General features: G+C 36.2%; 1 protein-coding gene across 1 annotated transcript in view; it reads left to right on the top strand.

Annotated features, from left to right (window-relative positions):
• TENM1 (teneurin transmembrane protein 1) overlaps window positions 1-23,045 on the top strand; it is a 349,960-nt gene that overhangs the window by 88,902 nt on the left and 238,013 nt on the right. Inside the window, exon 3 of the mRNA XM_075162386.1 lies at window positions 3,091-3,369. Coding sequence (XP_075018487.1) covers window positions 3,153-3,369 — 217 coding nt within the window. The 5' untranslated portion in view covers window positions 3,091-3,152. The remainder of the gene's footprint in view (window positions 1-3,090; window positions 3,370-23,045) is intronic.

Here is a 23,045-nt window from a genome sequence, read left to right as displayed (position 1 = left end):
AAGTATTACAGCCTGGCGCTTAAGTGGCTTGGAGAAGAGTGTTATGCTGAGAAAAGTTGAGCTGTGGCTTTGCACACGTGTGCCAGGCTTTTGCACCCCTGCAGCTGGAAATGCAGTCATGTATGGCAATGGCAGGAGACAGTAGTAGAGTCCCCGAGCAGGGGGAATGTGGTGCTAAGGTTGTGATGTTTGTAAGTTGGCCATGTTTTTTAATCATGCTTGCCCTTACGTAATAAGGAATAATAAAATTACAGCTTTTAAGGGGATATTTCATGCAGCTTTTACGTTAATTTAGATTTGAGAAAATGCACATCCTTACACATGAGAAGATAGCGCATATGAAAGTAACACAGTGAAAGAGAAGACCTGGAATATGTAATGAATCTAATATTAATTGCTTACGTTAAATGATTTGGTCTGTCTGCTGCGTTGGTTAGCATCATTAAATATATTTCTGCTACAAACTGTTCTCACAAAAAGAGAAGATTTTGGTTATTAAACCTTGTTTTAAAAGAATAAAAATAAATAAATCTTTGTTAAGTAGTTGGTTTTCTGCAGCCTAAGTTTTAAAGGTCTCTGTGCATCCTAATAAATTTTTGTTACTTGTTTAAAAAAAAAAAGTCACTATTGAAACCTCCTGCAAAATAGATGTGCAGCAAGGTTATCTTTTAGGAGGAGCTTCTGTGTTTTTTTTTTCCCTTGTGTCAAGGTGCATAAGTATACTACTAATTTTTCCAGTAATGAGCTAAATTTGTCGGGTTCATTGTTTTGCACTTTTGAAGGGGTACACTGCGTGCGTCTGAGGGTGCTTGCACTTGTTGCCTTCATGGCAAAATTTATTTCTTGTCTACTGCATCTTCTTAGTAGAGGCCCTTAATTTCTCATTTTCCTGTGGCTTCTGTAGCATCGTCTCCATTTATTCTGTCAGACAGAATATATAGGAAGGCTTTTTCCTGTCAGTAACCATTTCTACAGAGTCATCAGGTAATCTTTTAAGCCAACCCTGTGCTTGTAAGTCAGCACCTTTGCATTCTTCTGTCGCAGATCAGACTATTAAAGCAACTCATAAAATAAGTACTGAACTTCTTAGGCAATAATAGGCAATGTTGGCAAATAACAGTAAATTATTTAGCAAATAGCTTTTGAGAAGCAAATAGTGCTTATTTAGTAACTTGTCTACAGAAGCATCTTAACACCAACTTGATACGGTGTGATCAATCCAGAGCACAAAAACTTGTGTTTGTTGCTGAAGCCCCATGACGCACTTGTCAGCCGGCCTTGGCCTCTGGCAGACTGGTAGCTCCTCAGTTTGTCTTTTTAGTTCTCCCTCTTGTCAAGAGTTTTTTTTAATGATTTGGGCACTTTCAAGATGACTTGGGCGCTTTCAAGCCCTTTTTCTTGAGTAGGAGAAGTGAAATGCTTTTTTTTTTTTTTTTTAAATGTTAGAGCTCTTTATCAAGGTGCTGTTTGTTTCTGAAGAGCTATTTCATCTCAGGTTAAATGATTGGATGAAACTCCCTGAGATTTTGTGTTTCAAGTAAAGACGCATCTTTAACGTCTTTCTCCAGATAGCATCCTGAAACGTGGGGAAGGGAAGGCATGCACTCCACGGTGTTACTTCTGCCGTAGTGGTCTGTCTCCCTTCCTGCCATCTCTCTAAGGGTTCTGGGGCCTGGATTTTCTTCTTCCGTTACTGTGTTAGTAACGGAAAAGTATTGTGAGGACGCACAAGCAGGAGATGAAGTTTTCCTATGCTGGAACACAGAAACAGCTACCATCAGTTGTTTCTCAAAAATTCAGACAATTTCAGAAGTTTAACTCATCTTTATAGCCCTCTAACAAGAAGTGCTTTCTGTGGGGTTTTTTATGTTTACCTTTTGTGTGTTTTCACTTTTTCTGTGGTTGCTTTTGGAGATTCATATTGTAAGCTCACAGCTGGCAATGTACAGGGTTAAAAGTCCTTGTTGCAGATGGGAAATGGGCTGATATAAAACTGGGTATTAAACTTACTTCCCTCTGCTGCTGACCTTAAAATCATTAAGAAGCTGTGAGCAATTGCTTTTTAATTAAGCAAAATCTCTTTTATGTTTTTGGTCTTCTAGCAATGATATTTACAGCAACCATTTTTGTTACATTTCTTTTTCTAGGTGAATAGCATCTGTCAATCTAAAAAAAAAAAAAATCCCAAACTTATTTTAACAAAGCTCCCTATTTGTGAACGATTTTGCTGTAAAAGGTGTGTCATAACCCCTGTTATTTCATCGCAGAGTTTGCTTTAAAATTAATGATGGAAACAGCTTCATGAAGGCAAGGTTACAGGACAAGTGCACCAGTTGCATGTGCAGCTGCAACCCACTTGATTTTAATGATACTGGATTTGAACATCATTTGAATGATACACAAAACTGCAAGCTGCAGTTGAGGGTCAGTATAGCCCCCATGTTGGTATGAGTTTAGACAGGAGATGCAGAGGAAAAAGGGGTTGTACTGCAGAGTAGAAGCTTTTTCCAGTTGAATGTCCACACAGTCTAAAAGGAAAATGTCCATTTCTAAACCATCGTATGCTCTCGTAGAATAACAGTGTGGTATATCTTTGTTTTTACTAAGTCTGGTGGTTTTCTAAAGTGTGAAGTCTCTTATTCTTGATTAAATATAATTTAATTTATTTCAAAAGCGTGAACTTTCTGTTTTCTAGGCTTCATATTTTAAAAGATACAAAGTGTTATTTCACTTAAGTTTAATGTGCATCCCTTTAGAGAAATAGTAACTGTTCCGTCTTAGCTTTAATACCAAATATAAGTTTTTGTAACATATTTTGTGCATAAGGTACAGTTATTGCTTGGTCTAATGGGATAGTGCTTAAGATTTGGTTTTATTTTCTTTTCTTCAAGTTGCTGTTCTTTTAATTCTATTTTTAAAAGTAAAACAGTAAAATAAGACATGTTCAGATTCTTTCCTGGATTATAGTGATATTAATACAATATAATTGGTTTATATAATCTAAAAATAAAATTGGACCTTTGTGAGCTCAATTTATATATGATATCTGAAATGGATTATTGTGGTGTTTGTTTTTTTTTTCCCCCCCAGGACTATTTCCTTAAGGAGTTCCAGCTGCTTGTTTTCATGACTTTGAGCCTATTTAATCAGAGATGGAGCAGATGGACTGCAAACCCTACCAGCCACTGTCAAAAGTTAAACATGAAGTGGATTTAACTTACACAAGTTCTTCAGATGAAAGTGAAGATGGGGGAAAGCAAAGGCAATCTTATGACTCAAGAGAAACTCTGAATGAATATAGCCAAGAGCTAAGACTTAATTATAACAGTCATAGCAGAAAAAGAAAAACCATTGACCAGTCAACACAAGGTAAATTGTTTATCTATTAATTATGGTTATTACTTTCTGATTACTTACTATGAAACAATACCATGCTGTCAGCAGACTAGCAAACGTTTTGTTTTCAAAGGCTTTGTAGTGAGGACCCACTTTTTACCTAATTTTAGCCATACCATAATATCAGAAATTTAGGAAATACTTTTTTGAAGTAAAATTGCTTTTCTAGGAGGATGGACTGACTGGTATTCTGGAGACCATCACATAATGGCTATAGATAAATATTTCTTTAGTAGTAGCTACTCTTCGTACTAATGTTGACTGATTAATTATTTACTACCTTTGCATATGTTGTGTGCATTTTGGTATAAAATCAATGTTGAGGTTGTAGGCTCTCTCTGCATGTGCTTACAAAGCCTATGAATGAATTCAAATGCAACAATTCTCTTAACAAAATTTCTGATCGTATAAATAATCAAGTCATTTAAAAACTGAAGATAATTAGTGTATTGTAAGAAAAAAGCCAACATTTGAGTTTCTTTTTTAGCCTTTTGCATGATACGGACAGAAGTCTAGGACAAATATTTGATGGTTGAGCTAAGGTCAGGAAAAGCTACTGTTTGGTTAGAGATAAAAGCTAAAGACTAAGACTAAAGAAATGGAAGGAAATGAGGATAATTTACTGCAGCATTCCCTGATAGACTGCTGCTTGTGGAAACCCACGTGCTGCATTTAACACACTTTGTACAGACAAGTGGCTTATCTGTTGCTTTTATCTCTGTCACAAATTCGGGCAGGATGGTGGGGCAGGGAGGATATTTTTAGGCATCAGAGTGCATGTCAAAAGCGGCGAGAGTCCTGTCGCCTTAAAGGCAACAGCAACAGGGTTCCAGGGGAGTCACTTCCTGGTCTTCAAAGGAGTGTTTAAATTGATCTATGACAGCGTGGCCAGTACTTATCAGCTAAAAATTTTGGTACCTATTACAAAAAAAAAAAACAAACAAAAAACCAAACCACAAATAAAAAACCCACAAAAAACCACACACACAAAGCATCCCAATCTCTCACTGCTTACTCAGAAAAGCCTTCTCCAATCTTCTGAATATTAAAATAATTTTCTTTTTTTACAAGAAAATAAAAAAAAAGCTTTTTGAAGCTGGAAAATTTGTCTCCTCTGTGATGTGTAAATTAATGCAAAAATTAGAATAGCTGGGTTACATAGCTCTTACAGGCTTTTTGTTCTTACTGCAGATATTCTGAATCAAGTTACTTTCATAATACTGGTGTTGTCTGAGAGTACCTATAATTCATGGGAGAAATAATACCTAGCTGCTAGAGGTAGCCTCAAGACATGTACATATATTCCCTCCAAAGAGTTACAAAACTGCAATATTGGGAAAGAAAAAGTCATGAAGACAGATTTCAACAAAGTATTGTATAGAAAACTCAACTTACATATTTGATTGTTTATAAATCACTTGATCTTGAACATGTTATGAGAGTTCCGTTAACTATACGGCTATATTGTTGTAACTGGAGATGATGTAAATGTACTTGTAGATCTATTTAAAGCAACTACCTCGTTACTGATAACTGTGGCTATGAAAGCATAACTTTGCGTTGACCTAGGCCTCTGAACAGCTCCCTGTTCGCAAAGCTTTGCTGCTATTGGTATTCATGTTAACTGTAGCATCACTAGCTTGGACACATATAAAAGGGTTGCAATCACTCTATCGTAGGCATAAGAAACCAGCCTGTGTGTCATATACTGAATTTATTCTTCCAGAACAGTGCATCTGAAAGCAATCGCATTAATAATTTTGGAGAAATGGTCAAATTAGTGTGCACTTCTGCAAGAAATTGTCAGGCATGAACTTACCTCACTTATTCAGGACTGGCCTGTTAGGAATCAGATTTATGCTTGCACAGACCAACAACTATTTTACACTCATGTTGTAAGATGATTTCATTGGAAATACATGGCCCAAGATTTTTCCATTCAAATTAATTTTTATGAGATATTGTATGAATTTGCAGATCTTCTATTTTACAAGCATTGATATTTTTCTTCTTGGAAGCAATACAGTCTTGCACTGCTTCAGACTGCAGTATGAGGCTTGATGTCCATGTCTGTAGAAAATCACTTAAGCCTCTACAGTAGTTTGTCAATATGCAGGGCAGCACTTAAATACTTGCTCACCTCTAGGCACCTTGTTTCCTGAACTGTCTAGGTCAGTATATTATTATTTAATATATCCTGCTTGCTTTACTGTGTTACTGAGCATAAAAGTGTTTTTAAAAACATATATTTGTGTACTTGTTTGTAAGGATGGACTGGTTTGTAAGGATGGAGTTGAACTTTGCTTGTTGTGCTAGAAATCATAGTTTTCTCCTGTGACAAATTCAGTTTGGTATAACTAAGTTAGTAATTGCATTGCTAAGTATATCTGTTTGGCTTCCTGGGAATTCATCCCTGTATCTTTCTAGTGATTTAAATCACACAGTTTTCCTCTGCCACAAATTGAACCTAAGTGTTTGGCCTGGCAAGCAACACGGATTTGAAATATAAAACTGGCTGAGCTCAAATTCAAACGAGCAAAAAAGTTTGTAAAGCTGAGTGTAAAATTTCAGACTTTAGTCAGGGTTTGATTTGATTACAGTTCCAGTGTGTTATTTCCAAAAGGACACCAGGTTTCACGGTATGGGGCCTGGAAGTTGGAGAGCTCTTGGTGATTCTTGGTAGTTGCTCAGTCAATACCAGAAAAAAATCAGGTTCAATTTTGAACTCTGAATCTGGCATGAATCCATAAAACTGCAGATGGAATTTGTTTAAAATCCATTTTTTTCTAAAAATCCCTATCAGAATCTTTAAAAAGTTTTTCTCATGTTTGGCATATCTTTGGAATATAAAAAAAACCCCAAAAAATCAAAACCAAAAGCCCCACAGTGTCCCTTTTCAAAGAGGATTGTTCTGCAAAGAGCGCTGTACCATGCCGTTGCTTAAGACTATTGCATAAAAAAATTCTACATGTTAGAGCTAAAGGGGCATCCATAGTTGTATCCTGAGGTAGTGACATAATATTCTTCTCTGGCTACTAGCTACCACTGAAATAGTACCCTGTACTTAATGTGTCATGAATTAATGGATTGCACAGCGAGGATAAAATCCATGAACTTCATCCGCGAAAGGTGTGAGAATAGTCGAGAAAACAGACACATAGTAAGAGTCATGAATGAAGTGATAATGATGAAGGGTGAGATAGCAATCAAACGAGCTCTGATGATGGAATATGAGCAGAAAATTGTTTTGGAATGAAAAAATTAATAAAAAGAAGCTTATAACAGGAACAAGTGTAAACAAGAAAAGAATCACCAATTTAGATGTTTATGGAAATTGGAAGAATTTGTATTTGCTACTTAAGCATGGTAGGTTATGGAAATTAGACCGGGCAGTCATCTGAATTTAGTAAATAGCTTCAGAGTAAAATGCGATTTATTGCACAAAATACTGATATATCTCAGCAATTTATGTGAAGTTTTTTGTTATAAGCAGTTTGATTATTTCATTGTTACTATCAATATTGAGGATTTATTTCTATGAAAAGTTTCAATTGAAATCTGAGATTATGTAAAATCATTACCCGTCATGTGGGTATTTATGTGTTTGCATATATAGACAATCTGTATAAACCAGAACTCTACATGGCATAATCTCAAAGGAAACATTTTCAGAGTTCTCAAATATATCCTGCAGAATTGAATAGCACTGTTAGTATTTTTTGTGTCAAGGTTTTGTTCGAAAGGCCATGTGATCTTGCAAATTACAAAAATTTTTGTTTTAAAGATTGAAAACAATACCCAAATATAGAATATTTAAATGCTTCAATTTTTTTGTACTCCTTACAATTCCTAAAATTGTATCTCAAATCTTACTCTTCAAAGAGGAATGGTTTATTGGTTGGTTTCACACGTCTTACAGATAGGAATGTGAAATAAAAAAGAAAAAAAAAACCAGTAAGTACAGAATTAATCTATTGATTGAGCATGATTTCTAGGTGTTATTCTTGAGGTCTAGTACTGATGTCCCTCATGGAGAGTCCAGTGCAAGATAAATTGTGTCTCTGGAGTTATTTGCGTCAGAAACTTGTAGTTATCTGACAATTCCAGATTTAACAAATAACACTATAGACTGTTTCAAGCTGAGCTAAGTTTTACTGGCCTAACAACTCAATGTGAGCAGATACAAAACTCTCCTGAAGAGTCAGCGCTAACTGCACAATGTGTACATTTTACAATGCATTCTCTTAGTCACTGGAATGTTCAAACTCCTGTTTATCTTGAAGATATGTAAATCTGCAATATCTCATCCTGGCAAGAAGATCTTATGAAGTAAATTCCTGGCAGACCCAATATCATATAGTTTGGGGATATTGACAAACATAGTAAATTAATTCTTGAAGAATTGGTAAACACAGTGTTTCGTACTTGAAAGAGATGGGGTAGAATTGGCAGAAGTCATCAGAAATGTTGTTCTTGCTAGGAAACTCATTGGTGGACCTGGCTGCAAGGAAAAAAGTTCTTGTAGTTGTACCATCCATAGATTGCACTTCTACTTGTTTGTGACATGTTTACATCTTTAGAACTGTTTTCTTCCAGTTTTCTCTGTTTCCACCAAAGTAAATACGAAAGGAGCTATATTCTACAAATACTGGCGGTTAAAAAAAGCTTTATGGCTTTTAGGTTAATTATAGATTTGTAGAAAACACTAGTTTAGAGGAATGAATTCCTGATAGGATAAGCATCTGGGATTGAGTCATTGGCATGATAAAGTTTATTGATCATTAACAATATGAGCATATGGCGGTAAATTTCTGGTTAGACAAACGTGTATTTCCTGGCAAGATAAATATATTGAACTGCATTATGGGCAAGGCAAACTGGAGTTATTCCTAGCAGGAGGATCCAACAGCAAATATTTTCTGGTAAATCTGTGTGAAAAAATCAGCATTACTGGTATTCTAGGAAATGACGTTTTAGAGTGCTTCACAAAGAATTGACCTTTTCTGCTTTTAGCCCAAGAAGTGAGGAAGACTTTTTGTAGGACAAAAGCTGCAGATTGGTAACATAGTAAATGTTTTGTGGAGAAGGTATATAAAATTATCTTCAGGAGCAATAGGTAAACAGATCCAGCTAAATGTTCAAAATCTTCCTTCAATGAACTCCATTGGCTTCATGAAGAGGCCTGGGTCACAATGTTAGAAAGCTGTACTCTTCAGCCTAAGGCCACTTCTGTTTTCATCCTTGTTCTTTTTAGTTTACTGCTGTTGCCATCCAATTCTCGTTTCTGCCCTGTTACATTCTAGCAATGGTGGGGGTACATAGGCAATAGAAATGTTCCAGTGCTGAAAAGCACCTTCTTTCCCTAAAAAGGAAAAACTACATGTGGGGTCCAGAAATTGGCGGTCTGTTTTGCTATGCTTTTAAAGTTCAGCAAATTTAAGCTTACCAGGAAGGAAGATTTAAACACATGTAACTCTTAACATCATATGACCAGTCGAAAACAGTTTTACTTATCATTATAGACATAAATATGAGGCGTGCCGACAAGCACTGGTAGGAAATTGTCCTGTCAGGAAAATGTTATGGTGGTTTTTTTGTCATCTGTGAAGTAGCAGAAGCTTTTCACATAATAGCCATATTCTCCTCTGATTTCAGAATTATGTAAATCCATTGAGAGCAGCAGATCTGCTTTGTGTCTGTACCAGGGCCATGGAGAGTTGAATATGGGCTGCATATAGCATGTGCTTTTTGTTTCAATTACTTTATTTTTAAATGACATGTAAAGGTAAATAAGCCAATCTTTATTAGCTTCTCCCCTTAATCTGTTTTGTATAACACTAAAATAATACTATAGCATACCACAAGTTTGTAGTCTTGTCAGCCTCCCCAGAGGAAATTGATGCCAACAGAGTGGCTGTGATTTTTCATCGTTTTAATAGAGATTTGGAGCACTTCTCTGGGTGAAGTTAGGACTCTGCTTTTAAACTTCCACAAAGAGCAGTTAATGAAGGGAAAAATTTTATCAGGGGGCATCCCCAAACTCTTCTTGATATTAAGAAGGTAGAGCTCAAGTACTATCAGTGCTAACCTGGTGGTCGATGGAATAGGGTAGAAGAGTTCGATATAGCTCTACCTCCTGGTTGCGTATTTTGAAGCCTTTGCCATTAGTATTCATGTGATAAAGGTTATCAAAATAAAGAATATTATAATGGCTATTTATTGACATGTAAACAGGACATGGTAAAATGCATTTTTTATGTTTGCAGCTGGAGGGGAGGTCATTAGTTTTGAAAAGGACAAAAAAATATGTAAAATGAAAAGAAAAAGTCTCTCTTAAAAGAACTGCTATGCAGGCTTCTAGAAGTGTGGTAGTTTTGAACTCTTCAGCCAGGTAGTTTTTTACTTCTCTTGTTCCCAGTGTTTTCTTTATGATGAGATTTGTGGGTTAATGAAGGATGGGATTTTTTTTAACCTTCAAGCTGCATAATTTGTTTAGAGCTGTGTATTGAGTTGTTGTGGAAGGTGATTATAGCACAGTGGAATGAAGCATTCCTGAGTTCTGGAAGAGGAAGGTAGGAAGAGACTGATTACGAAGGAAACCAATTGTTTTTGCAAGCACTTTCTTGAAATTCTGTAATTTAAGGAAGAAAATACAAAAATAATATAGAAGACTTCTGGTAACTTACTATTACTAGATAGGGCTTGTATCAAAACTGTTGAGGTATTTTGTATTATTAGAGTCTTTTTTCACTTGTTTGTAAATGCCAGACATTTAAATTTTAGACTTTTAATGTTGTCTACAACATTATTTTGCTAATTTTAGAAAAATCTTCTGCAAACTTAATATAAGCATGTTTTGTACCTGCATACTTTAGAGCAGGGACTTGAAGCGTAATAAAGACGTGATGTCTGTGTAAGGGCACACAATATATCCCTCATACTGTCTCATGAAAGGGACTCAGCTTTCACTAGAGGATGATTTAAAGGTCCTTCACATTTCTGGGCTGTATACTAGCGGAAGGAAGCGATAGCTAATAAGCTTCATCTCCTGCTGCTGTATGTTACACCATCTGGTCTGAGTGTTTCTGAGCTCCATGTTGTCCAAAAAAAATTACATATGAGGCAGAGTAAAAGACTTCACACTCCTAAAGCTTTAGTGCATTGTCTTCTCCTGTATTCCCTGCAGAAATAGGGATTCCTGGTGTGCTGTGCTGTGCTTTGTTTGGCTAGTTGTGTTCTAATCACCGTGATGTTACTGTCTCCCAGAGAAACACAGTGCGATGAGCAGTTCCCTGTGGCTTTCTGGACTGCAGCCTTCTCCTCTATGTGGGGAGTATCTGCAAACTCTAAGGAAAGGAAAAGCTGCACTTAGATTCAGACCCCCTCTGGATATTCTTTCTTGATTTGCCAAGTAATTGGAAATTTCTCTCCTTGGAATAACTGGGATGAGGAAACTGTATGTTTGTGACTTCATTTAAAATCTCACGGAGGGAATACTTTTCCTTCCCCTCATCAAATCAAAATACAAGAGCAAACAGAATGTGCAAAGAGACTCCTTCCCCACAAGGCTGAAGTGGGTGCTCCCTCCCCAGATCACAGCTGTGTTACAAAAGCTTGTAACCTGCTGTTACCATTCCTGTAATGCTGCTTCCAATCTTATAATATCTGCCATCATCTCAGTGAAAAAAATGCCTTGCATGGTCAAAAATAGTTTCATTCTCATAAGTAATTCTTTTGATTTAAAAAGTGAATATCCGAGAGAGGGGAAAAGTGAGGGGAAAAAACTACTGAGAAAGGAAATGAACTAGAGAAGGATCCCAGTGCATTTCCAATCCCCTGCTAACAAATCTCATCTAAGGAACAAAAAAAGCATTCTCAAAATGTTACACAAGCTTAACAATCCATTTATCAGTGTACAGATACAAACAACAATCCTAATTTCCATTCTCTTCTCTGAATCACGAATTTTCCATGCCAGAAATCATAGAAATAAAAATCAGAAGGGGAGAGTAACCCAGCCAGTGTAACAGAAACTGAGATACAGCAATCCTTAAAGTAACCTGTGCCCAATACTAATGGAATATCTACAGCAGAGGCTTAAACTTTTGAGTTAATATGTTTTGGAATTCTGTTTGTCAAAGCTTGAAATTATATCTGTAAAATGTTCTTGCTATATTAATAGAGCCTCTTCCTATAACACTTAAAAGTGCCCAAGAAGATCTTTTGTAAGTTAAAACCAAGATATGAACAAATATCAAGACAGAGTGACGAGGCGAGTATTACAGAACATGGGAACCAGTGAATGGCTCTGCACTTGTCCTACAAGCATTTTAATATACATACTCTTACTGTGTCTTTTATGTCACTCTTTTTGAAACAAAGAAGAGCTGTCTTATTTTCTGGAACTAGAAATCTGGTTTGCTTATCTTCATTTATAGAGCAGATGCTGAAACAAAATAACATTTCTTCCCAGGGTTTCTCAATTATGTATCTGTCAGAATATTTTGTACCTCTTGAAATAAAGAACTGTCAAGTAGTAGCTCAGTGAGTCGATGACATTGCTGCATCTCTGGAGAAATAGCAGGATGGGTGTATCCTCACTCATTTGGAGCTTGAATTAGGTTTTTCTTTTGAGAATGAGACTCAAATACTTCTGAACTTAGTTCTATAGGTATTTATATGAAATAAATTGTGAATGTGATTTTAAAATCTAAGGTTCTCCTTTTAAAATTTCTGTTTTATTGGAAGCTGCTCAAAAATCAGTTTCCTGCTGACTGTCACTCATTACAAATGCTTTGCAAGTGGATGAAGTATCTTTAGCTCAGATGGAAAAAACAGCATGGAAGGAATAAGGTAATGTTTAACACCAGCAGACTGATTCTTTCACCACCACCCCAACCACCAGTTATTTAACAAAACAGTGAATACTGAGTGAGGTTGATATAGTCACTTCCAGCTTTTAACCTTAGGAGAAAGAGTCTGAGAACCCAGAAAAGTCACATATCAAAATATAAACAGTTGCTGTGAAAATCACCAAGAGATTATGAAACCAGCGATTGAAATGATAATATTAGCACGGTGACTAATGAGACCTAAACATTAAGTATTGTAAAATTTTTGAAAGATTAACTATGCTTTATTCAGTATTAATGTACTGGAATTCATAACTGCTACAGAAGTTGCATCTGTAAGAAAGAATATTAGCAACTGGACTGTGTTAAATATTGTGCTCAGAAGTAGGCTGTTACAGAAGTCCTAGCCTTTTTTTCTGGTAACTGAAAACAGTAGTATTTGAAAAGCTAGATTCAGTGTTGCCACTGACTTAATTGATGTAAGGTGCTTAGCCTCACACATGATTTTTGAACAGCCAAGAAAAACCCAATCATGTGAGCCAGGACTGTTGCCATGCTTTACAGACAACAGAGAGCTGTAGAGGAAGCTGTTATTAGCTAAAGAGAAGCAGCATCAGGTTATGCTGCCCTTGGCCCCTTGAAATGGGGAGAAGTGTTTGCAGAAGTGTTCTGCAAAACGTCTGTTAATAAAATTGATTTTAGTTAAGCTAACTGAGGTTAATCTATTTTTATTTTTTATCTTTTTTTTAATTTATTTGAATTTTAGTTCTCCCACTGAACGGAGAATTCTTTATTCATTGGATTTGCCATACTCTCTCACTAATTCATACATAATTTAAGATTGCTTCCACTCAAACAAGTGAAGATGCATTGGTCTAAAAGTGACTGAAGGAAGGGAATAAATGGCCCAATGTGCTTAAACTACATGATTTATCAGAGGGTTTTATTTAAGCTTTCTAACAGTTCTCCAATATTGATGGTTTTGGCTTCCTGGTACAGGTGTACAGTTCCTATGGACAACAACGTAAGCAGCAAAATATTTGCCAGAAATTCTTAAGGCTCCCTTACTTCTAAATATTTTAATAGGATGAAAGTGGTTGGTGTTTAGAAGTACATAAAAACTTGAGTTTCTCTTAATTTTAAATTACAGAGCAAAGATTATTCACATATGATTTTCTTAACTGTAATGTAATAAAATGTATCCTAGAAATAGATTTTGTTATGTATAAAATTTATAGAAATGGAAATGCAGATAACATAGTGAGTGATCATATATGGGTATGTTAATTTCTTAATTCATTCAATTTATTAATCATTTTTTTCTAAGTCTTAAAAATGGAAGCTCACTTGTGCTTTCACTGATTAACTGTAGAATTTTGTACTTCTGGCATCATGCAAGAGTCTTGCATGATTTACTTCAATATTGTTCGAGAGAGAGGTAAATAATAAAAGTAAGCATTCATAATAACTAGAAACACAATCAACAACACTAGCGCAGAAAAGATGTAGTTTTCTTTTTTCAGACGTCTTTTTGTGGCCAGTGAAACATGCATGCACTTTTAGGGATTAAAGTTTTTAAAAATTCTGATCAAAGAGCAACTTCAAATATTGTTTAAAACATTTGCACTCAATTCAATTTGAACATATCAAACTTCTTTCTTCTTTTCAAACACTGGCATGAAATTAATGATGTCTGCTAGCTTGATTTCTTTATTTCACCATCTACTGAAGAAAAACAATTCTGTAACTTCTCATGCTGCTGTAATCAAGACGAGAACTTTCTAACTTTTTTATAAAAATCATATCAGGACACTGATTATGTGGTCATCTCTAATGTAATTTTGGGACATACTTTTAATACTTCCTAGTGATGAAATTAAAGAAATTGATCGTTACTTAACTATTTTTAGTAGAAATCAAAGGATTGTATATTGCCCTACATAAAATTAGTTATTCTGTTCAGCTGGAGGCAGGAATTAATTTTAAAATTTCTCAATAGTGTTTTCCTGTTGTTATTTCTGTGGGAGTTTTCATATTCGTTACTACAAATGTGTGTATAAATACAGAAGGGTATGCATGTAGTATTGACATAGTACAATACAAATTCTACATGCATTATTTTAAGGTGCAATCTTGTACCCTACCCTGTTTACTCCAGAAAAATAGCCAGAATTATTTTCTGACATTTTGTTGTACATATGGAGATGCAGAATATTAAAGGAAATGCAGAAATCAGAAGTGTGTGCACATGCATGCCAACTTTGGACCAATTTTGGGATTTTCTTTGCAATTGGAGTCAGTTATGAAGAGTTTAAATAGATAAATATTAGAAATGTTGTCTAATAGTTGCCCCTAGAGGTATTCTTCTGTGCTGCTTGGAAAATGCGTTAGTAATTTCCTCTTGCTGTGCTTGCTTTTCTCGTTTTGTACTTGGGGACAGATTACAAAATTCGTTTATCTTTGGGTCTCTGGAAGGAAATAGAGAATTCATGAAGAAAAGGGCATGGTATGAAAAAATCCTTGTATTTCAATTGAGAAAGGAAAAAAGGAAATTATTTGCCTGTTCTTACTGGATAAATCTTCATTCATGTGAGCATATCTGGGATGACCATCTTGTCTGTTACCTATTGTAAAAATAATGATGAACACACAGTACCCATCTGCTTTGACAGCACTCCTCCTCCCTTTGTGACTGCCATCACATAAAGTGTATCTTTGTTCCTTTAAATATATTTCTTTTCTCCTCCTGTGTATCCAGCTTTTCTGAGTCAGTTCTATATTCAGTAATATTTAGTGAGTTCTAGTGAAAAAAGTAAAATGAGCAAAAGAGTAATAAATTTACTGGAGTATCTGTTTGCATGGTCTTACTGAGCACAACGTGGTTTAATGTCAGAACACGCTCAACTTGTGTCTGTGACAAAGGACAAAGCATACCCTTCACCTAGCCAGTTAGGACAGGCAAGACTTTCAGCATTATACGGGTAAAGCTAAAACTGAATATACTAACTTAGGCATCCTTATTCAGGAATGCATTATGCCAAGACGGTATTTTGATATGCTGCTTTTTGTTGCTTCCTCAACATTTAAACTTAGCTTGAGGAATTTTCTAAGATATTTTGGGCGTTTCATTGATCTTAAAAATTAATTTCCCAATGATTAAATTCCTTAATAAATTAATGCATTAATGTTTATGGGTTTGGGGTTTTTTAGTCTTAAGAGAAACTATTTGACATGCAGTTTTATATTTTGCTTTGGTCTTTGGATTAAGACTGTTTCTTTTCTGTAGAATTTTTCTGTGAAGATACAGGAGAAAATTAATTTTGTGTTTCTGTTTATGGATACAAATATGAAAAACACAGGTCTGTTTTTAATACTAATTCTGTATGCAATCAGTCCTTTGACTTCACTACTCATACTACTGTAAATCAGAAAATAATCTTCGTCTTTAACAACAAAGAAGTACATTACAAATTACATATTGTAGCATGTGTCAGTACATAACTTTGAGTAGTGTTTTGTCAGAAGTGTCTAATTAGTGGTTTTGGAAAGGAAATATTTGTAGGATTTATTTGGTTGGTTTGGTTTGCATACAGATTCTCAAAGGATAAATCGAACTGTTGATTCTAGGGATACAGTTCTTCCTGGTATCAGTGAGAATTGTGCTTATAGGTGTGACATGAGTTTAAGCTGATATTGTAGTAGTGATTACTTAATGTTTGCAATTAATTGTTGGCCATCGATCTGTAGAGTTTAGGTGTTCAGGGAGAAGGATGCTAATAGTTTGCTTTTATTCTATGCTTAGAAAACGAATCTGCTTTCAGGCAACTAAAAAAAAAAAAAAATGTACTTAATGAATTATTTGTCCGTCTTTATGTCCTAGCTGCTGGATCAGACTTCTGAAGATCGCATTGATGCATGTTTTTAAAGTATCTCTTGGCTCCTCCCCACACTTTTACTACTTTAATGGTACTATCCAGTATTAAAGTTTGGCTTGCTTCCCAGGGATGGCACAGGGACGGGAGATCGGTGGTAGCTCTGGTCAGGGGGCTGGATCACACCTGCCTTCCATATGAGTCTAGGACAGTCATACAGATGGTGATACATTGTGTGTACCTTCACCACTGCCTTCACCACAGGATAGGTTTAGTTACTGTTACTCGCTTAAATACTGCTGGTTTGCAGTTAAGGGTTGTTGTAGCTTCACTCCCTGCTGTTTTGGAGCCAGAAGATACAAGGTAGTGTTTCCTTTTTCCTTCATTGTCCTGTTGGACTCCTCTCTGTGTTCTCAAGCCTCTGTTACCCCATGTAGCTGTTCAACTCATTTTTGGTCATGAAAGGAGAGGTCCTTCAAAATAGTCCAATCTGCTTTCTACATTGCTTTTTTAAAAAACATTCGAGGACTTCTGGCACGCAAACACTTTCTTTTTTTTTCTTTCCCCAGTCTGATAACATCTATTTAAAAAAAAAAAAAAAAAAGAAAAGCTCATAAATAAAGTTAAACTCTCCTACTTCAGTCCCACCGTGGTGGCCATTGTGCGTTTGGGTCGGTTGCCAGGTGTTCACTTCAGCTAGCCTCAGGCTTCTGCCACTAGCAAAGAAATTGGCAGAGACAGACTGTACCTTTTGAAATGGCTGCCTCTGAAAATTTTTGTTACTCTGGGTAAACAAAATGTTCTCTGACAGGAAAAGATTTTGGAGTTGTGGAGAAAAGGAAGGGGTGGCGCTGGATACCTCAGTGCTATTTACTTCTTGCAGAAATAATATCAGTAATGTATTTATTGGAGTAGGGCTGAGCATACCTTCAGGGATATAAAAGCTATTTAGCTAATTTTCAGCTTTGTATCTAGAAACTAACATAGGGAATAGGTCTGCCTACTGCAGGCTGTTTCTCCAGTTCGTGAATTCCCAGCACCCATCTGTGTGTCATACAGCTGCACTAGACCTCAGTACAAAGTGAGCCGTGTCTGCTTTGGCCAGCTTCTCCCTAACATTATTACCACTCTCCAGTGAAGTATTATTCAGCCTTGAATTCACCCATGTGATGAATATTCATTTCACAGATAATTATAGTCATCCCTGAACAGCTCCACTCAAATAAACCAAACTTCTTACACCACCGATCATTTCTGTCACTGTTTTGGCAGCACGAAGCTTATGGTTCCTCATGCTTTAATAATGCTCCATCATCTGTGGTATCAGATTTGGGTCAAATGACCATGATGAGGGTTAGAAAACTCTTCCTTTATACACTGCTTGATGTTTTAGGAAACAGGAGAGGCACCTGCCACTCATCTTCCCACGTGCTGCCTGGATGTTACCTCCATACCTGAATGTGAGGCAACAGCACAGTGGACATAAACAAGGTGCTGCTTTGCTGTAACTCGGTGCTCCAATTTAGATATCTATTGTGATTAATTGAGTGTTCAGACACTATATTTCAGAATTTTCAAGTTTTTCTCAAGGATTGTAGTTACTAAAAGAAATCTCAGTCCTTAAATTGCAATGGTAATGGATTTATCTAGACTGTCAATTCAGTGGAATAATGTTGCTAGCAAGTACCTATATTTCAGTTTAATTTTATGATATTTTAGAAGAAATATATGCATAAAATATATTTTTAATGGCTAATAAGTCCTACTAAAGGAGAAAAAAGGAACATAAAGGCTGTTTTCTTTCTTTTGTGTAACTATTATTATTAAAATGGATAAAAGTGCTAGATAAAAAGTAGCTGTGATAACAGCGGTAAGAGATCAGTCAGTGTCTGAAGTGGTTAGAGTTCAGTAGCAGATTCTTTGCAGGTAAGGTATTTACTGACTTGGTGTCTTTGGCAAAATTCAACACAATTTTTACAGTGTTCATATCATTATTCTGTAAAAATTAGCTTCAAAACATGTTTAACAAATCTGCCTGTTATAATTTCAGCACACTAGTCTAAGCAAGAAGACACCTGTATTAAACAGGAAAATACTGACTTGTGAAATTTTCTGGCCAGTATCTCTTAAGGTTTTCAGTAGCAGTGCATCAACAGGGTGCTTCTCATGCAGTGTTTTGTTTTCTGTCCTGGTGTCTGTCCATTCATTCCTTGCTCCTTATGCATTCCTCATTTTGAATTGAAATAAACCAGGGAGATGTGGGAAGGGGACAGCGATGGGGGATGTACATACTCTTCTGAATATGTGTGTTGTTGACAAGACGGTTCAAATAAGTACTTTTTATTAGCCTGGTGAAAATGGTTCTTTGTCCTATGTTCACTTTCTTTTACTTCACTCGCTACACAGCAGCTCACTGTTCATCCGTATTGGTTTTGAGTCAGCCTCATGTTCAAACGCACTGAGCCCAAGCCCTTCCTTCCCTCCTTCCCTCTCTACTGGGAGCTCTGTCATTAAAAAATGTCTGCTTGTAATTCAGTGCTCAGTTCTTCATGTGTTTACCAAAATAGGAATTGGACTGGTTTGTAAGAGTTCAGTCTGATTAGAGTCGAGTCGGAGAGGATCTTGTGATGTTTTTAGAGGGAAGTGATTTAAGCTCCTACAAACACGTTGTGGGTTTTTTCCACTCATAACCACTTCTGGATATGCTGCTTGCATCCTTTGCCAGTTGTCCTGATCAGCTGTGCTGTTTATTTCCCATTTGCTCTGTCACTGCTGTGTCTAATATCGGACACAGTACGAGGTGGTGCAGCTCAGGAAATGGTGAAGCAGCTGGTAGGGAAATGAGACAATACCAAATGGTGGATAATGTGAAAAAATCAAAAGCCACATGTGACTTGTACCCTATGGGGGAACTGTTTCTCATGAAGACTCTGAACTCAGCAGGTTTACATGAAACAAATTTAATAGGAAAAAACAATGGAAAAGATCTTTAAGGTCTTTTTAAAACATAAAGCTGTCTGCTAGAAGAAACCTTTGTACAAAAGGATATTTAAGCATTTCCTTTTTTCTAATCTGAAAACATTTCCTTACATAACTGGATATTAGCTTGTATTTTTTTCTGATACTTTTTTTTCCCCTGTAAAATCATGTTAATTCAAGATTGTGAAGTTTATAGTTACATGCTTTTACTCTTTTTGTTTTGTTTGTTTTCCCCCTCCTTAATATAGTGAGTGGACGTGTGAACTGTGTCTTTGGGTATATGAAATAGTTGCTGCTACAGTCCTTCCAGAACAGCTAACAGTAGAGCTAAAGTGTGTTTTTATAGAATAAAACCAAAAGAATTGAGACACTTAAAGCTCCTGTAGCATTCTTGTTCTTAGATAGCCAGCATGATTCAGAATTGCTCAGATGCAGGATAGGGCCCTCTTCTTCCTGTCAAACACCTGTCTCTGTGGTATGCGTTAAAGCTCATGAGGGTTATCTAAACAAAAGATTTTTTTTTTTTTTTCTTGTTAGTTGTGGCCTTAGTGTTTGAATTGATATCTGCACAGATTCTTTTAGCAAGATATATAAATGTCTTTGAACATGGTTTAATACACAGTTGCTCTCATTTTTGCTTGAATCTGCCATTTCCCTGGAGTCTCAGTTTTGAGTGCTTTCTCCCTTATGTGTCCCTTTTCTGATCATGGCTTAATTACATTTTAAGTGCCTTCTGTGTTACTGTCTCCACCACCTCAATTAGTTCACCTCCAACTGTGTGAATTTTTTAATAAGGAGGCACAAAGTATCTCCAGCAATACCGATGAGCTTTGCTTATCTACCTATGGCAAGCTTTCCTTCAGGGCATGGAAGAGTTTACAGGGTCGCTGTAGGCTAATCTGCCAGTGAGATATCTTGCTCTTTTGGTTTGATTTATTTTCTTTGGGTTAGAGTACTCTCAGCTGCTGTGCAGGCTCATAACTTTGACTCTTCCCAAGCATCATTGATCGCAGAACCAAGAATTGTGAGCTCACAGGCTTTCAGTTGCCCACTGCTGCAGAATACAAGGTATGTTAGCTATGAAGAAGGCTACCAGCGTGCATTTTCTATTCCACAAATAAAATGTCTCCAAGGCAGATGCTGGAAAACTAGAAGCAATTTTTATGGGGAATGCTAATACCGTGGGTAATTTCTCTTGTGTTTTTCAGTCTGTTAAGATCCAAACAAATTACTTCATTTTCTAATCTCCTTTTTCAGGATTTGTCTAACAAAGTTGTTAACAACTTCTAACTATCTCATGTTAGGTATTCAGCCTCCCAACCATCTTTATACACATTAACAATACAAATATATCCATTTATTTGATGATGAAGGGGATTTGGTTTTAGTTGTGGATAGTCAATGTTACCTGTGATTAGCATTAGAAAGAGCAGGTGCCTACCTGCTAGTTTTCAAAGGTGAGCAATCACATTTTAATGCTTACCAGTCAGTGACTTGTTATTTCGCAGGTATCAGTTATATGTCTGTGTGAAAGATAAAAATGCTATGTGGTTAAATCACAGGCTGGAGTTTTCAAAGACTAGAATAGCTGCTAAAATGAGTATTATATACCTAAATAAGCCACTTAGTATTTTAAAACAATTAGAACTCACATTAAGAAAGGGCAAAGAAACCAAAGAGGTCTAGAGCTGCAAAAAATGTAGCCAAGTGCTCCTACCCACATAAAAATACTGGAGTTATTTCTTCATGTAGTGGCTGTGTTCCCAAAGTTTGGATAAATTTTGATGACAGACCATGGGGACTTACAGCACTTGTTTAAACTTCATGAAAATGTACAGAGGTCTTTTGATTTGGTGTGCTTTGGAATTCTTCTCATACTTAGTTCCCTTTAGTGCAGCACGGGAAGGATGGTGGTACTTCCCTCTTTTGGAGCTCTACATCAAATCTTGAGATGGAAAATTTTGTAGATACCATATTATATGCTTAGGAACTTTATTATGCTGACACAAACGTCTCAGACTTTCATCTTTCCTTGGTAACCATGATGTGCATTTTAGGGTAAAATGTGTTTTAAGAACTGTTTATTTAACTTAATTAATAATAATGCTGTGTGATATTGATGTAAGATTATCACAGTGTATTTTCTAGGGATGCATACCTGGAATGACTCCACCATTTTCAGCTGAGTTACTTTGATGCACCTGGATGGTAGTTGCTGAAACAGAATGTAATAGTATTTATAACTTATATAGTTACTTATAGAAATATAGTGTAGAACAAATAATATCTGGAAATATTAGAAAATCTAGTAAAGGTCTTGAAAGGAAATTAGTTAAACAGTTGAAAAATAGTAACTCTGATTGTATGTATCAAAACTAAGATATGAAAATCTATTATTTCCATTAAATTGTTTTAATATTACTTAAACTGCAGTAGAGCTGACCTTTAAGTTTGAACTGCTGTTATTAAAATTCCTTTTGTAAACTGAACACTTGAAGAAAGAAGGGAACAGAAGCGGTCAGCATTTTTTGAAGGCAGTTTAATCTCCCATTTCTTGATCAGATGGAACATTTGATGACAAACCCCTCAAGAGTTTTTTGGGGGAAGAGGGGTTATTTGACTGACAAGCTGTATCCCCAGTCGGCTAATCAAATGGAACGGATGTGCCAAGTTGTCTTTCATATGTTCTCATTTATGTCAGATTGGCAGCTGGATGTAATTGGATGTGAATGGAAATACTGAAGAGCTTGTGCACATGCGCATGCTCTCTCTCTTCCTTGTTCCAAGATTAATCTGAAGGGTATATTCGTTGGTCTAAATGTTACTTAGCATTCCAGTCTAAATTAAAGAGGATGCTGCATCCATAGTAGATGTTAATTTATTAAGATCATGTCCACCACATGTAAATTTTTGAAAGATCTGGGGGAAAAAAAAAAGTGCAAATATGTGCACCCATAATCTGAAACAGCAAAGTCAAACTGTTAAAGCTCTAATAGGGGGTATCTTGCAGTCTAAGTTGGTTTTTTTTGTTGTTTTTTTTTTTTTAGTGGAAAAGGTGGTTATACACTAAAAAGCAGTTAGTGAATTTATGGGGAAAAGGGAAGATTTTAACAGTGAAAAATCAATTTGTGGGTTGGATTTTCAAAATCATGGAGTCAAAGTTGGATTTCCAGTTTTATTGTTGGGGCATAACCCAGTGTCTCTTGAAAACCTCACTGAAGAGATGGTTTTAAAATGCTTCATAGCGCTCTGTGTTCCACAATAGCGGTCTTGCCAGCAGTCTTTGCTCTGTAGAAGGACTCTGATACTCTTCATTAAGAGCCCTGGGCAACCTGATCTAACTTGGCCCTCCTTTGAGCAGGGGGATGTGCTATTGACTGCCAAAACTCCTTCCAATTTCAATTATTTTAATATCCTACAAATTCTATATTTATATACTTCTGTATCTATGTTTATGTATATCTAATATTTCACATACATATGTGTGTATATATATGTATACATAAAAAAGCAAGAGAAAGAAGTATAAAATCAGTTATAGTATTCTGCAGATGTTAGACATCCCACCAAGAAAACAATGGATGAAAATTTCAGATTTTGGCTCCATTAGATAGTCCTTTTAATTGTGGATGCTTGGGAGAGGTATCAGATGTACTTTGAGGATTGACAGCATTTGCGGTGTTGATCCCCAAGGTCTGAAGAGGTTGGCTGGCAGTATGTGTGTATCCGCTTGCTGTGACCAGCAGACTGGTGACACTCCAGGCTGGGATTTGTCAACCTTTTACCTGAGTAATCAGAAAAGTTCAAGCATTTAAGTTTCCAAACTTGTTCTGATTCATTATGCTTCCTGACTTCTCAAAAATCACAGCAAATAGTTCACCCTTCAAAGCCAGGAGTGTCTGTCAAGATTTACAAAGATATTCACTCTTGCTGCTTTTGTCTCTCA

The sequence above is a fragment of the Calonectris borealis genome, chromosome 13, assembly GCF_964195595.1.
Source record: "Calonectris borealis chromosome 13, bCalBor7.hap1.2, whole genome shotgun sequence".
Lineage (NCBI taxonomy): Eukaryota > Metazoa > Chordata > Aves > Procellariiformes > Procellariidae > Calonectris > Calonectris borealis.
This window is presented reverse-complemented; position numbering and strand designations above follow the sequence as displayed.